The sequence below is a fragment of the Thermobia domestica genome, chromosome 12 (genome assembly GCF_964235325.1).
Source record: "Thermobia domestica chromosome 12, izTheDome1.hap1.1, whole genome shotgun sequence".
Lineage (NCBI taxonomy): Eukaryota > Metazoa > Arthropoda > Insecta > Zygentoma > Lepismatidae > Thermobia > Thermobia domestica.
The window spans coordinates 160,754,407-160,771,171 of NC_137465.1; the positions used below are offsets into that span (position 1 = coordinate 160,754,407).

At 34.0% G+C, this 16,765-nt stretch overlaps 1 protein-coding gene across 2 annotated transcripts in view; it reads left to right on the forward strand.

Moving 5' to 3' along the window:
- The window catches only part of LOC145666787 (facilitated trehalose transporter Tret1-like), a 66,035-nt gene extending 49,602 nt beyond the window's left edge, over window positions 1-16,433 (forward strand). For both annotated transcript variants that reach the window (XM_081734345.1, XM_081734346.1), the window contains exons 2-3: window positions 9,560-9,719; window positions 13,647-16,433. In XM_081734345.1, the coding sequence (XP_081590471.1) occupies window positions 9,560-9,719; window positions 13,647-14,977 (1,491 nt within the window). In that variant the 3' untranslated portion in view covers window positions 14,978-16,433. The remainder of the gene's footprint in view (window positions 1-9,559; window positions 9,720-13,646) is intronic.
- The last annotated feature ends 332 nt before the right edge of the window (window positions 16,434-16,765 follow it).

Below are 16,765 nucleotides of genomic sequence, written 5' to 3' on the forward strand. Positions count from 1 at the left end.
TACACTCAACGTTTATGATCTGTAGGATAATGGAGACAAGACCATCCGCCGAAAATAGAATCAAACACGAGAGCACTAAGCACTAAGTTATTCATCAACCTTGGCATTAGTTTATGGTTATTTATTCTTCATTGTACGATGTTTCACTAACACTGTGTAAGTGTTCTATTTGAAGGAAGATTTAAGCTTATTTACCCAACATCTTTTTTTTAGCCTGTTCCATCATGTTAGTAGAAGTTGGGTAGGATACCAAGTTTATTTTCATTATGGTTTATAAGAGTATACGAAAACTGGAAATTTCGGAGCCAACATTAGGATTAGGGACAACACATATAAAGGATTTAATTAGTTATTGCTTTATTACATAGCTAACTCTGTGAATATATATGCCTGAGGATAACACACTAAAAAACTAGATCTTTATGGAATTTTGACTGATCAAGTTGAGGATCACCATGATCGTATTTATCAAGTCACTGCTAGTTGACGGACTTTCTATTTTCTGTCTCAATTTTTGTTAGGATTCTTGTCTCATCAATGTATTTCCTGCTAAACGCCTAATTTTCTATATCTATCTTGTATTTGGTAATCTTTTAGGTCGTTTCTTATCTCAGAGGATTTAATGCAGAATGTTTCTCATCAATATTTCATCTGGTTTTCCAGCTTTGTGATCAATGTCCGCTTCTGCCTCTTTGCAGTCATGGGCACGTCTTTTCTACCTTTGGTTGAGAGCGAGTCCATTCTTTTGTATTTTTATCTCATCTAGTTAGACCGAGTAGTTGGTTTAGGTACATAAATTTAATATATATGAAGCCCAATCACACTTTGTAGAAATACCTGAATTTCTTCTTTTCAAAAATTGGTTGAACATCTCGTGAAATTCAAAATTACGGAGGCACCAAATTTGGATTTCTTATTGATACTAGACACACTTGAATTCAAGGTTAGTGTAAAGCACTCAGTTCACTGAACTCTGGCAAGATTTTTTTTCGGTGGACAAGTTTCTGATTGTTTTTTTTTTCTTTTGCGCGTAATTCAAAAGAATGTTTGGGTCATTGCATACTATACTATACGTTGACTGCGAATATAGTGAGAACGACTCGTGTCGTTACGCGTGGAGACAAGATTCACGCATTCCGAAATCCGCTAGCGAAGGACCCTGTTTATAAACAACACGTTGGCCTTGGCAGTCAAAAACCGGGCTATGAATAGGTGTTCGTCTGGATACCCTCCAATAAACGGAGAGAGATGATAAAAAAAAAGAGAGAAAGAGATAATAGCTCTGCGTTTAATTGCTAGCAGTGACCACATCTAACCATATACTTTTCAACTTACTTGAACCAAAAAAAAAAAAAAAAAAAAAGCAAATTTGCATTCCGACAGAGGTTAGTTAACTTGAACGTAGTAGAGAGTTTGATTTCTTCGACGCATGGATCAATGGGTTTTGTCTACAAGGTCAACGACTAAGCTAGAGGTAAAGTACATAGAGGCTATTCTAGTTTACCGAGAGATCAATTAAATGTCAGCAGAAATATGCATCGAATCCTAGGTGTTATCTGCTGAAGTTAGTGACCAAAATCTAATTAAAAAAATATATAGATGATCTCCTTTCAAACAACTAAAATCTTAAAGGAAAACTCGGTTTTATTATCAAATGACCGTTAGCTAATCACGTTTAACTTCGTCCTTCTATGTTGCCAAGTTTACCCTTAAATGTGAAGTTTAGGACATAGCATATTCATTTTTCTACTTACATTCTGATGATTCAAGTTCAAGGCACGTAAGACAACATTGCATAGGATTGGCCGTTGTGTGTATTCTGAAATCTCACATGTACCATGCTTTCTTACAGAGTTCGATGAGATTGACAGGGAAGTTATCCTTCAGACGTCCCTAAAATATTGTTCAAATTCGGAAGACCAGTGAAAAGGGAAGGGCGCAATTTGAAAATTCTAATAATGTTTGAAAACTGTTTTAAGGATACATAAATGATAAAGAAAAAGAATTGCCACGGCAATGTTCTCTTACTTTTACCTTTTGTTCCGTCTATTTATCATAGTTTGAATTAAATTGCCTTACGAGATTAAATGATACAGAATTATTGTGACGAGATATGTTACAAGACAGCTATTCCAATAGAAACATAGATTTTTTTGAGACGAGACATCATTTCGTAATATATTTTAGAGACGAGACAGCCTGAACTTTTGTATCATGCACATTCCTAGTTCGAATCATGTTCGTAACGAATTTTGCTGTATTGTAAAATGGAACACTGCAGCCAAGGAATTCATAATAATTTCTACTTTCAATAGTAATATTTTTTATATGTACTTTTGAGAACATAAATTTACTTTGAACACAAATAAATGTTAAGGGAATTGGCTGAGCTCAATCCCACTTTTTTTTAAAAAAAAAAATTTTAGTCAAGAACTTAAAGATAATAACAAATTCCAACTTTTAAAAAGTAAGTAAGATAGTGCCTGCAAGTAAGTAAATAAATAAATATTACAAAGCACTACATGAAGAAATAAATTAGTCCTAATAAACGGGGATAAGGAAGGTCAAACAAACAAGATTTAATTGAAATTCAATATTTTCTATCTTGGACATCTATTGTCATGATTACTACGATAATGTGTGAAGTTATGATTGGTTGGGCTGCAGTTTAACAACCTTGCAGGAGTGAGGCTATATGAAACATGAATCTATCATCTGAAACATATGAATTCTCACCTGACAATAGTAATTGCAGTAAACTTTCCTCAGAGCTAAGTTTCAGTATAAGGAAGTTTAAAAAAATAGTCCTGCACAATATTGGTAACCCGCTTTGGCATTCATGGAAATATGCTCTGAAAAGGAGTGGTAGTTTCGTAGTTCCGGGAGGGAAATTCCCTCGTAGGGCACCCATTAAATCATCATTGCCATCGGGAGTTAATCCTGGAATTGAAATGAAATCTTTCAGTTTACCATTCCACGTTTAGGCTAAGGGAGACGGATGATTAAGGCAAACAAATGATGATGGTATAATTGGTGGAATGATAATGCTGGAGGCAAATGGAGTACCCCGAGAAAACCTACGGACGCGATGTTGTCCACCACAATCTTACCTGGCAGGGACCCCACGCACCAGATATAAGCGCTCTATCATTAAGCCACCGTCCCCCGAGAATTAATCCTGGATCTCCTGAACCGAAAGCATGTATGCTAACCATATTGCCATGTGCGTACCATTTCGTCATATTGTCATGAAGAAGTTCTTGTGTGAAGTTTGAGGAAATTTGTGTTCTTTTTTTGTACACTCTCTTGAAAAATATAGTTGAAGAAATGTTATATTCTATGTTACTGGGTACATTTTCTGTTGTTTTTACGATCACAGCAACCTTGTTTCGGCCCCTCTTGTGTATAAAAGAAGACATTGCTCCGAGAAGAATTTGTACCTATCTTCCGTTCTGGTTTTGAGACGCAAAACGATGTTGGCTGTACGAAGCTACTTAGGCACTGAGAGAGAACACACACACACACAAACATATAAAACATCAACACATACATACATACATACACACACACACACACGAGCAGAGGCATGCAAAGAGACAGAAAAAGATGCAAGAAAAGAAGCCAACTAACCTATTCTCCGGGTTCTCCTTACGTCATTTTAAACGTTGCATCAGTGTTGCATACTAATAAGAACTTTTCGAGTTCAGACGTACTGACACAAATGTCAGTCGTTGACGTCAATGCCATTGAATTCAGTGTCTTCTGGTATAAACGGTTACACAGACAAATAAATTCGCTTGCTAATTTTGGATTTCAGTTTTTTTAATAACATTCTTTACTCTCACTTTTTTATTATGCTTTTTATACAGGAGTTTGAAAAATTGAATTTTAAGTCTTTGGTTTATTGTCTAGTGATTTTGTTCTTAAGCTAGAGGAGACTGAAATGAAAGTGGGTTAAGGGACAGTTGCCAGACCAAAAAAAAAAAAAAGTTTTAGGAAATGAGAGAAAATTACCGCACATGACGCTATCTGCCGTAAACTCATATGGCATGAGATCGAACTTCTCACAGCAGATGTAAGAATTCTATGACTACAGCCCGGATTTATATGCAAAATGCGTTTCTATTAAGGGTCTTCACTACAGCGAAATTAAACTGCCACTAATTTTAGTTTTTCTGTAATATCTTCAAAACAAATAAAAATATTCGAAAAGTAGAAACGTAGTGAACTAGATAATACGATTTTGCGTGTGATACCTTTACCACAATTCACCTATCCACTTTTAGTATCCCACTATTTACAGAACCCGTAAAAAATGCTAAATCTTTCTACAGTTACAAATTGAAAGCAGATAGATGAGTTGTGATTACGGTATCACACGCAAAATCGTATTATCTAGTTCACTACGTTTCTACTTTTCGAATATTTTTATTTGTTTTGAAGATATTACATATTACAGAAAAACTCGAAAATTAGCGGTAGTTTATCTTTGCTGTAGTGAAGACCCTTAACACGCAGAAACGTATGGAAGTTTTTTTTTTTTTTTTTAAAATTTTCGACGGGCTTGTAAGGATGATTATCGACGCCAATTTTAGTGCATATAAGTGCATATTTTGAGTGAATTTCAATGTTCATGCATATTTCGTAAATTTTTCAGAATAGTGCATATTTCCGAATTTTATTGTTGCATACTAGCATGTTTGCATACTAACACTAGTATATAACAAGAAAGTAGGTTATACTTAAAGTGAACTGAGTCACTTCGTAAACGCACATACAGATTTTTTTTTTATTGTTGTTGGAAAAACAGCCTTGAGTTTGTTGTTCACAATCCTTGTTAAGTTCACTTTTGATTGCTTTCAAATTCGGTGTTTTTCACATGCACCAGTAACTTTTTCCGATGTAGAAAGGAATTTTTCGATCTACAAAACATTTCTCACTTATAGACGCAGAGGGCTTACAGAAGAAAACTTAAGGAAAACGTTCATAGTTCATTGCAACAAAAGTCGTTAAGGTGTAGAAAGAAATCGAAATTTTACTTTCTTAATATATATTTCAGTGCATATGTTAAATTTTTAATGCATATTTTTGATATTTTTCGTGCATATTTGCAAGCATATTTCGGGATTTGTTTGTGCATGGAAATCAGGGCTGTATCTATGACTAAGACAAATTCCCATTGTAGAACTATAAGATAATGCATTCGCGCGCAATAATCTTCAGTTTCGTGGTTCAATTCCCTGAATCTAGATCTGTAGTTGTTTAAAGAGTAGCCTGAGGAAGCTGAAACTTCCGAATCAGTGACAAAAGCAACTTTAATTTCTTAGGTGGAAGATCGAAGCTTACAGAGGAATTTTGGGGGCAACTTTTTCTTTGTTATATAAAAAGGAGTAGTTTTATATTACAATCCTCCATGTCTGGGGACAATAGAGGGGTAGGCGTAGCCACCGGGGGAGGCGCTCTCAGCACTCTGGCGTCGTCACTGTTCCAAATGTATCAGCAATGCTCAAGACTAATTTGTAAGACTATTCTTGATTTTTTTTCTTTACACGTTCTTTAACGAAATCATCATCACCTTCATCATAATTCTTCAAATATGCTAAACGAATACTGAATCAACAACTATATAACATAATTCATTTAACGAAATGTGTAAGCACCTTATGTCTAATCAGCAAACCTTGATGAAATAATCACTTAACCAAACTTAAATAGTAGTTATTGTTAACGATGTGTTAACTATCGTTTTTACAACCAGCGATTAGTATTTCTATTTCCAACATTAAATCTTTAATGCGCACCATCAACAATATTATGTAAAAATCATAGAGCCCGATTAAATATTCAGTTGCGTGATCGCAGAGATTGTCAAGAGATTGTTACAAAAGGCATTAAATATAATTTGTGATCTGATTAACATCGGTATATTTAATTTCATAGAAGAACTACTTCGTGGCTAAACGGTTAGGTGTGGTAGACCCAGGTTCGATACTTGGCGGAGCTCATGTGGTTCGGATTCCAAGTTAATCAGTAGGTCCCGTCTCATATAGCCTCTCTGCTGAAGGGGCTGTTAAACTCAAAATCAACTCATTAATTTCATAGAAAGGAAATTCGTGAAGCAAGAGGAAAATTTTGCGTTGCACTGCGATCGCAGAGTTGGAAAGACATGATATTTAATCCCAGTTCCCAGTGAATCCTAGAAAATGCGTTTGTGATTGATTACTGGAGACGACGACGATGCTATTTGACCCCGTTACACATGTTACTGCCTACTCATATTCAAACTGAAAGACCATGTAAGGTTGCAACTCAAGGGAAACTTCGAAATGAAATTTAAATACGTACAAATGAGATATAACAAATTTTTGTTGTTCATGAATTTAAATTCTTATTTATCATTAATAGGAGCACACAACCGAAAGACCTAGTTTGTTTCTTTAAGATGTTGCGCACGCATCTTATCCATTCATTAAGTCTTTCCTCTCTGTCTCTGTCTGTCGTTCTTTCAGTGACTCAACGAGAATTCTACTATCCATTTATCACAACCATGTCTTGTTTACGCTGTCTTCTCTTTATTTGTACTCTTTGGAAGTTGATCTATTTGATAAACTTATTTATAATAATAGCTCTCCTTTCACCCTAAATTTTCTTTACAGTGTACTATTTTGGAATGCAATTTCAGTATTAAGTATTGATATTGTTAGCATTTTTTACCCTCTTCAAATAATTTAAAAATAAAAGCTACTAAAGAAGAATTTCAAATCTATTTAAGGAAACAACTCTATAAAACTTACCTTATGTTACTAGAAAATCATATTTCACAAAATCTAGTATAGTGTATTTGTTTCGAGAAGCAAAGAAGCAGTGGCTAATCTAGAAGGTGAAAAACTAGGGAGCACCCAGAACCCAGTGGTGGCCAACAGGAAGCGTTTGAGAAAAGCATTGTTAGACTATCAGTTAGGTTTCCCATTTTATACTCCAAAAGTAATCCAGTGGGTTTAATTCGGGGCTCCAGCTGACCATGTAATAAACAACTGGAATTCTATTTCCTATTGTATTCCATTCACTCTGCATCAAACATTAACTTATTACCATGTATACAATGACTGCAGTCATTATACTATCTTTGGACATCATACTAACATGAAACTAACTTGGAGAGGAGGAGGTTTGTAAGAATATACCTACGTATATCCCAGAATATGTTCTATAAATATATTAAAATATCAAAATTTCAAATACTATGATGAAATTAAATTCTATCATAAATTTACGTATTTTACGAAAATAGATAGACATTCTACCTTTTATATAGCGTATGTTGGATTTAATTTATTTTTAAAGATTAGACAAATGATAAAGTTGTGTCTAACAAAATATACAAAACGGACATTAATTACTTCAATATTTTATCAAGAAGTTTTCTAGTTCTTTGCTATAAAAGCAAACTATGTTTCTCGATATAAGCAATGCGACCATGACATTGAAAATAGCGTGTTCCGGTACAAATTTGCTGCACCAAAATTAACATCTAATCACAAAGCTGGTGCTATCCAACTAAACGTGGGTGAATATATCTGTCATTGGCGCGTCTGTTCTAAGATAAATATTGAAGCTTTCAGTAGCAGAAAAATCCACAGATGTTCCTTTTAACACAGAATTAGCACAGCTTTCATTCTAAAATCCAATTTTAGTTTCCTACTTTAAATATACAGGTGTATGTCTAAGCCATCTTATTACATAGATTACATATAATCAAATTATTTATGCTATTACACAAAATGGAAGAAATACTTGTAGTTTAAACATCTGTGTAGTCAATTATTTTATGAACAAAGTAAAACGTTTTACAACAACATATTTTAAGATGCATTTAGGTTTCTTTCTAAATCCATAAACAGTTTTGTTTTATCCCATCTTCATTGCAAAACAACTTTAGTTTTGCCTATGAATTAAAAGGTACAGAGTGCCCGTAAAGTTGACAAACCCAAAGTTTGATTGAGTATATCTTTTGATTTAAGAATGATAAAGACCTGATATTTGAAACAAATATATGCATATTCTATGTAGATATTTTCGAGATCATTACCAATGCTGGGCTTTGTAACGTTTTTGTGTAATAACGAAAGAAATTACCGAAAGTGTAAAATAAAAAGTGTACAAAATGAAGAAAATCAATATTCATTTGCAGAAAACTGGTTTCCTGTGGATGAATTCCTGTGTATATGTACAGTATGCATCAACATTTATCCGTTGTTGAGAAAATGTGACAAAGTTGATGCAGTGTTGCCATGCTATTTAGTGTAAGTCCGTAAAATAGATGTTTTTTGACAGAAATGCGGCCTCTGCCAACACTGTTGTCGTAAAATTACTGCAACAGGTGTGTTTTAGATTAATTAATGATAAGCAATAAGAATTTGTACATAATTGATAACATGCATTTTTATACTCAATCAAACTTTGGGTTTGCGCAACTTTACGGACACACTGAAGTTCAGTCCATTTATCTGCTACAATTTCCACAATTACTTTACACAGCATTGCCAACAGGTATAACAAGTTTGGTAAAGTAATTGAAGCAGTGGTGACTTTTGAGGGAGGTTACATCAGTAAAATAATAATAATGATGATAATAATAATAATAATTTTATCGCTACAACCCATAAAGCTTCAGAAAGATCCGTGAGGCAAGAATTATTATATGCATTACATAAGCTTTCGTCTCTTAGTTTGTAGTGACATTTTTTTTTTTAACTGATATGGTTTCTCTCAAGAGCTATCACTAGAAGATTTAATGGTTATTACTGAATTTATGCCTATCGCACCTCCTACTGAATCTTATCTTTCTACTTTTTCTACTGAATATCTATACTCGACTGCAAATTCGATCCTTGCTTGAAAATATGTCAAACATTGGGTGCGTAGCTTTAGGCAGTTAAATCAAATTTATTGGCCTAAGTGGTATAGGAAAACTATAGCTATCAAAATTAGCTTATCAAAAAATAAGGAGTAAATATAGGAAGTTGTAAAGAAAGAGCTTTAACGTGCCTTGGCTTAATATATGAAAATATTTTCAGAATGCTGAAAAAGACGAATGTTAAATGCAAGTAAATATAATGAGAGATTTGGTTGATTAAAGCGAATGGAAAGAAATAGAGTTCTTCATTCCGCCCCCTCCAAAAAGTGATTTCCGTAAGTTTGCATAGCCTAGAATTGAGCAGAGGGACAAAAGACTTCTGCAGCGGCGAATCCTTTGCCATTGACTCAGGGGCGGATCCAGGACCGACTTCTGGGGGATGGGTTGTCATAATGCTACTTTTAAGGGCTCCAAACTCTCGGATGGATTTTATTTATATATATAAAACAAAAAAGTTTACCCTTCGGGGGGTGAGATCGGTGCGATTGCCCCCCTGGATCCGGCCCTGCGATTGACTATTGTGTATCAATCAGGTCATGCATAATGAATTTATTAGAAATATTACCGCAATAATTGTGACTATTTATCTCTAAAATGATTGATAACTGTTTCTTTAATTTCTTTTGTCTCTTTTTGTTTCAGTCGAAGCTCAAGTTCATTGGAAGCGGTGGGGAGTCGGACGTGTGGAAGAAAATCCAAAGCATGGAGAACAGAGAGGACAGCTGTGCAGCTATGCTTCCACCCGTCGCAGGACGGGGCAAGGAAGGAAGAAAAATCACACAATATTTAGCTGCACTATCAGGTAATTATAAGCAATCATCACTATCATGGGTATTCTGCCATTACTGGCAGGTCACGTGTCGCAAACTGAGAAACTTCCACGGTCTTCAACTAACCTCTTCTTCGTCCTTAGAAATTTTGAGTTTTAATGTTGTACAACATATACTGTAGCTTCTTTAGCATTCTCTCTTCATCCTGCCACTAAACCTTCTAGTACCTACTAGTGACACAGTTCCTACTCAGCCAATGTCCCAACCAATCTCTTTTCCTCATTTTAATTACCTCTAAGCTTGCTTTCTGTTCTTCCGTACTATTTCAAATGCTTTCTGATCCATTTTTCGTTCGATCCAGCTTCTCCTCATTCTTCTTCATAACCACATTTCAAAATCTTCCAATCATTTGATCTTCTTTTTAGTAACATCCATGATTTTGCCTCATGGAATACAATACTGCACACGAAACATTTTATGAGCCTTCTCTTCTTAATTCTTTTTCCAGACCCCCTTCAATCCCAAATATTTTTTTTTTCATAAATGATTCTTTCGACATTCCTATTCTTGTTTTTATTTCGCGTTTATAACCAAACGAGAAGACTAAAAATTTACGTAATTGATCCCGATACTCTGAGGTATGATGTTACCAACGGGAAAGAATAGAAATCAATAACTTCTCGTTATTCGATACTGACACATTTACGTTCACACAGCTGAGGCAAGTCGAAACACCGTATTTGTGTGTGGGATGAAGTGGTGGAATGTTCCCTTTTATTTTTGTCCAGATATTTTTATTAAGTATTCTGCCTTTTAGTATGGGGCTAGTGAGGTCTTCTTGTTTTCTAATTTTAGATTTGGCCTTGGAAATGATTTTACATGTTTCTCGATTTTCAGCTTCCTCTTTTAACTCCCAATATTTTCTTCTCTTTTTCAAATCATCGATCAGTTGTGTTCTTCCTACTCCTTGCTTTCCTTCCATCTTTTCTTCTATGGCGGTATGAAGAAGACAATTTCTTCTGAAGATGTCTCCAATCTAATTGGCATTCCTACGAAGAATACTGGCTAAAGCGCTCTTTTCTCTCTTATCTGTTTTAAAACATCTTCATTTGTTACTCTCTCTGTCCATTTTATTTTCTCCACTTTTCTCCAACACCACATTTCTGTCCATATAGTGGTCTTTCTCCTTTATATATCAATGATGGTTTGTATGAATATACTGGATTCTTTCTCTTCATCATCCACCTCTTCCTCTGCTTCGATCGCAACATCTTCAGTGCAATTCTTCTGATCATAGAGATCTTTTATTTATTCCTCCCAAATTCTAAGGCTTCTTTGATGGCCACTGTCTACATAAGCTTGTTGGTTTTCGATTATAAACGTTCACATTCTTTTTTAGCTTTCCCTCCTAATTCTTGAGCTTTCTGATATATCATATCTGTCGCTCCATTGAAGTTCCATTATTTCTTCACATATCAGTTCCATGTAATTTTCTTTGGCTTTGTCCTTATGTGGTTCGGATTCCACGTGTAATGTGGCCTCTCTGCTGAAAAGGGACGTTAAACTCAAAATTAACTCAACTCAACTTTGGCTTTGTCCGTCTCTCTTCTCAAATTATTATTCAGCCTTCTATATTATTTGATGTCCGTGGTATTCGCCCTTCTGTACTCCTCCACTTTCTTAAGCATCGTTTCAGTTATCCATGGTTATCTCGGTACTCTTTCCGTCCTGTCAATGTTATTGGGAGTGTGTCTAGTACAATCTGTTTAACTTTTCCACAACTATTTTCAACATTGCCTACCATATCACCGATTACATAGAATTTTTCTTCAATCTCTTCTTTTACTTCAATGTCATATTTCTTAGTCACTCTAAGTTTCATTTTCGATTTCTCCTCCCATTTTTCTTGATTGATTTTAACCAGGTTTGCATTTCCGCTACTAGAAGATCGTGATCTCAATCAATATCTGCTCCAGGTGGTGTCTTCATGTCTCGTACACTATTTCTGACAAGAATGTAATCGATTTGGTAGATTTTCTTATCTTCTGGACTTCTCCACATGTACAGGTTGACTTTACAGGCGTTTCAGCTAGTGTTTAAAACTGTATAAATTATATAAACAAAAGTTCTAACGAAGCCAGTGCTGGAGTTGGTTTGAACTCGAAACCATTAAGTTTCTTCAGGGAACATGCCACTAGGAGAACTTACTGGTACTCTAGGAGAGTGGACACCTTTGCCTTGTTCCCAACAAGATAAGCCCAGAATATTAATAATAATAATAATAATAATAATAATAATAATAATAATAATAATAATAATAATAATAATAATAATAATAATAATAATAATAATAATAATAATGAAAATAAATACGTGACCCTTCATCAACCTCCATAAATTTAATTGCGAAATGTCCATATAATGAAGCAAAGAAAATCCCAAACATTATATTATAAGAAAATTTATCAAAAGTAGAATCAACTTTTGCTTCAATAATGCTATCTGTACAGTCATTAGCAAAAGTAGGCTCATCACTAACTGGATTTTTATCTATTATTAAAAATTTGCGATGATTTAGTCGATTTGAGTACAGTTGTCTAGTAACTTGAATAGAAATTGTCCTCTTTAAATAAATTTAAATTGAATGTACTGAAATAGTTGTAATCTAGAAATTGTATATAGGCAGATATGCATTTTTGCTATTATAGGTATGCCATATTATTCAATTTTGGTGAACATTTAACTTTATCAGATGGTCAGAATAACGTAAGGAAATTCGGTATAAATAATTACAATAATTGAATATGACAGCTGATATGAAATTTTTATATATATCACATCACGTAATACAATTCAGGATTCTTTTTCTTCTATTACAACTACTTTATATCCATATAAAAGTTATACAACTTGAGTTTCAGCAATTAATATCAACTTTCTACAGAAAATATAATATATCATATTTTCCGCTGTGTGTGGCAATATATAATCCTGTAGAGGGCGCATAATATTCTAACAACATTCTGTGTCAAGTAGCTGTATGTTACAATATATTTATAATTTCATTATTAGTAAGATCTAGAAAATGCTTATCAATATGTTGATAATTGTCAGAGAGAAGTATGATATAGGTATTTACAGAATTCGTTATCAGTATACAGTAATTTTTTTCTTTAGGATTTACTATTTTTCTAATATATTTGTACGGTATGTTTCACTTGCGTATATGATATATAACACTTTAATGTAGTTATTATAAATAATATCTATGAAGTAGCTGCATAATAACCGGTAAATCCAGTTTCAGTGAATGATGATTTTGTTTTTAAATTTTCTGTTCTGTAGTGTGATATAAATGTTAGTTGAAAACACAAGTTGATATGGGTTAGACTACAAAAACAAAGTTTTAAATAAATTAACATTATGACATCTTATTCCATCTTTTAACGTAAACATATAATATATAATACATGTATTCTTTCTTTCGTAAATCTCAAATTCCGTTTCGATTGATCGGAGCTCTATATTTCCTTGTGAATTTTTGAGATTCTTGATAGTGTAGAAAATACCTACGCTACGTTTTCCACGTGAATCCGAAAGCTTGATATGATACCTTAATTTACGCTTGTCCTTAAATGCTGTGGTATAATTAATCCATTAGAATCAGATCTCAATACCCTGGTGCAAGTATATGACAGCATTTTTAAAAGGCAAATTCTTGATACCTCTACAAGAGAAAGTGCATCCAAGAGACATCTCTGCCTAGGAAAATGAACTACTTTGTTTATATTGAGACCGACTACACATCGTGAGATCTAGTTATCATATGATCTAAACATTTTGCACTACGACAGGTTGTTACATGATTCCAATGAGTTAATAAATATTGCATGAAAAATAGAACTTTCCTGTCTACCATAACAATTGTTTTCTAATTATACCTTGCTTTGTCTTTTCAGCAACTATCGGAGCTCTTACTGTAGGATCTATTCTCGCGTGGACATCTCCAGCCATTCCTATTCTTCAAAGTGACAACAGTACATTGACTGTCACCGATAGTGAAGCGTCATGGATCGGCTCTGTAGTGGCAATTGGAGCCCTTTTGGGTGCTGTACCGGCCGGAATTTGTGCAGACATGATTGGAAGAAAAATAACAATAGTGGTAATCGCGTTACCATTTATCGTAAGCTGGGCAATGATAATATTTGCCAATTCAGTTGGACTCTTTTATGCAGCGAGAATAATTGCAGGTTTTGCTACTGGTGGTATTTCAGTAGCTGCTCCTATGTATATTAGTGAAATTGCTGAAACAAGTGTCCGTGGTGCTATGGGAACATTCTTTCAGTTAATGTTAACGGTTGGTATTTTGTACACGTACGTCATGGGATGCTTTAACTCTTATGCAGCGTTAGGCTATGCTTGTGGCGCTATTCCAATTGTATTCCTGGCAACATTTATCTGGATGCCAGAGTCACCTTATTTTCTTCTCAAAAAGAACAAGAAGAGAGACGCTGAGCGTGCTCTTCAGTGGTTCAGAGGTCAACAGTATGATATCAGGTTTGAGATCAATCAAATGCAAGCCTCAGTTGAGGAGACTGTTAGAAACAAAGCATCAATTAAGGATTTAGTAGCAAGTAGAGGTAATGTCAAAGCCCTTATCATATCTTTAGGTCTAATGTTATTCCAGCAGCTCAGTGGCGTCAATGCTGTGATTTTCTACACCGAGAAGATATTCGATGCTGCAGGCAGCACCTTGGATCCAAGTATATCTGCAGTTATTGTAGGAGTAGTTCAGGTTGTGGCTACCTATGCATCCACGTTGCTCATCGAACGCGCAGGACGAAGAATTCTCTTGTTGATTTCAGACAGCATAATGGGTCTTTGTCTAGGCGTACTAGGACTCTATTTTCTTCTACAAGAACAAGAAGTTGATGTTAGCAACATTGGATGGCTACCATTAATGAGTGTTGCAGTATTTATAATCGTGTTTTCGTTAGGATATGGTCCAATTCCTTGGATGATGATGGGTGAATTGTTTCCTTCTAACATCAAAGGAGTGGCAAGTTCTATTGCCGTTTCTCTTAATTGGACTCTAGTGTTTGTTGTTACTAAGACTTTCGTTAACCTCAACGAGTCTTTGGGTACAGCATACACTTTCTGGTTGTTTAGTGCCATTTGCATTTGTGGAACTGTATTTGTTGCCTGTTTAGTTCCTGAAACGAAGGGGAAAACTTTGGAAGAAATTCAGAAAGAGCTCAATGGTGTTTCAACAAAAGGAAGTGATGTATAAATATATTCAGTTACTCGCACAACAGTTAAAAAAAATAACAAGGACATCTTTTGCTATCATGACTGAATTTATTTTTGTGATACGTGATACTTGTTTGTTTCGTGAATTATTGTATGTGATGAAAATGTGAGGAAACTGATTAATTTTATACGCTTCGCAATACGTTTTGGTGAATGTTGGTGTGTAGTTTGTTATGGATTTTAATGAGTGCTTCGAATAAGTGTAGTACAAGGTTTGTGCAACATGAAGTATGAAAACTGATAATTGTATAGTGTCTGAGAAGAAAATTTATAAAAAAATATTACATATCTTCGATTTTAGTTTACATACAAATATTGCTGAAACTGTTTAGAGAAGTAATACAATTACCTACTACTACTACTACTACTACTAATAATAATAATACAAGTGATATCCGTCCTATGTTGTCATCATGTGATTGGACATTGTATGGTAAATATTAAGTTTGTTGCAAAATCGTTGGTATAAGAATGTCTACGGTAAAAGAAGAACACAATGGAAATTAATAGGAATAGGACATTTGAAATAGGAACCAAATTGTACTGTATATTCTAAGTTATGTTATTTGACTATGTTTCATTTGCAGAGTACTTAACAGATTATCAGCCGAAATAAGGATCGTATAGAGATCTCTTAATTAAAATAAAAGTCGTTCAAGAAAATACTCTCAAACTCTGTTGGGCAGACTGACCATAGCTGGTTAACATGTTATGTTATTTAAGTGAGAATAACTGGCTAGCAAAAAGCTTTTAAAGCTTTAGGGTAGATGCTTAGAAATACATATATATATAATTATAGACAGAGAATTTGGAATATTTTAAAAATATATATCTCTAAGAGCTGGGCTCTAATTTGTACCAAATAATATCGCACCTCTTAACTACAGTATGTCTACATCTTCAAGTAGAAACGTATCTATGTTTGTATAGGAACAATGAAGCAATATATGTGAAATTTGTAAAGAAAAGTTATACATATTACTTATAAATGTAAATATAATATTGTAAATATACAAATTACTGAATAATCATATCTTCAAGACATTCCATTTAAAGGCATTTATTTGAGTGTGGGTTAACACATGATGCAACTGGTAAAATGTTCGAATGTTCCTAAATTAAATCAAAAGTTTATTTTAGTATAGTTATATGATTTTTTGTCTTACTCTAATCACTTGCAATTACTGTAACATTTTATGTACCGTTATGATCATGTTGATCTAATATTTAAAAAAGTATTTAATTTTATACGTATATTCAGAAAAGACTGCAATCATATACTAATGAAACTTCGTGAGTAACAAACCTTGTATTATTGTTTGTATACAAGTTAGAATGATAATGTACAAATGTAAATACGTAAAATGTACCTGTCTTGAAAGAATGTACTATTTTTATTCATAATTTTGATCAAAATATACCAAAAAGTTGAAAAATATGTCACTTTATTCGTCAAACCCTTTTCTCTTTTATTGGTTGGGACTTCTGTCGATTTTTACAAACTAATGCTTAAAGAAAAAGACAATATTTCATGATAGATAAGTACAATAACTATTGTAACTAATATTCCGTACGTAGGTCACCGGTATTATCATTTATCACTTATATTTAACGACTATTTAATTAACAGTTGGCTACAGTTAGTTATTAAAGACCTAATAATTTGGTTGGTTAGAGGTCTAGCGCCTTTCAGCACCAAGACTAAATAAGATCAATCGTAACATCTTGTGCAATCCCTAGGTTATGAAAAATAGATCTTAATACTTAC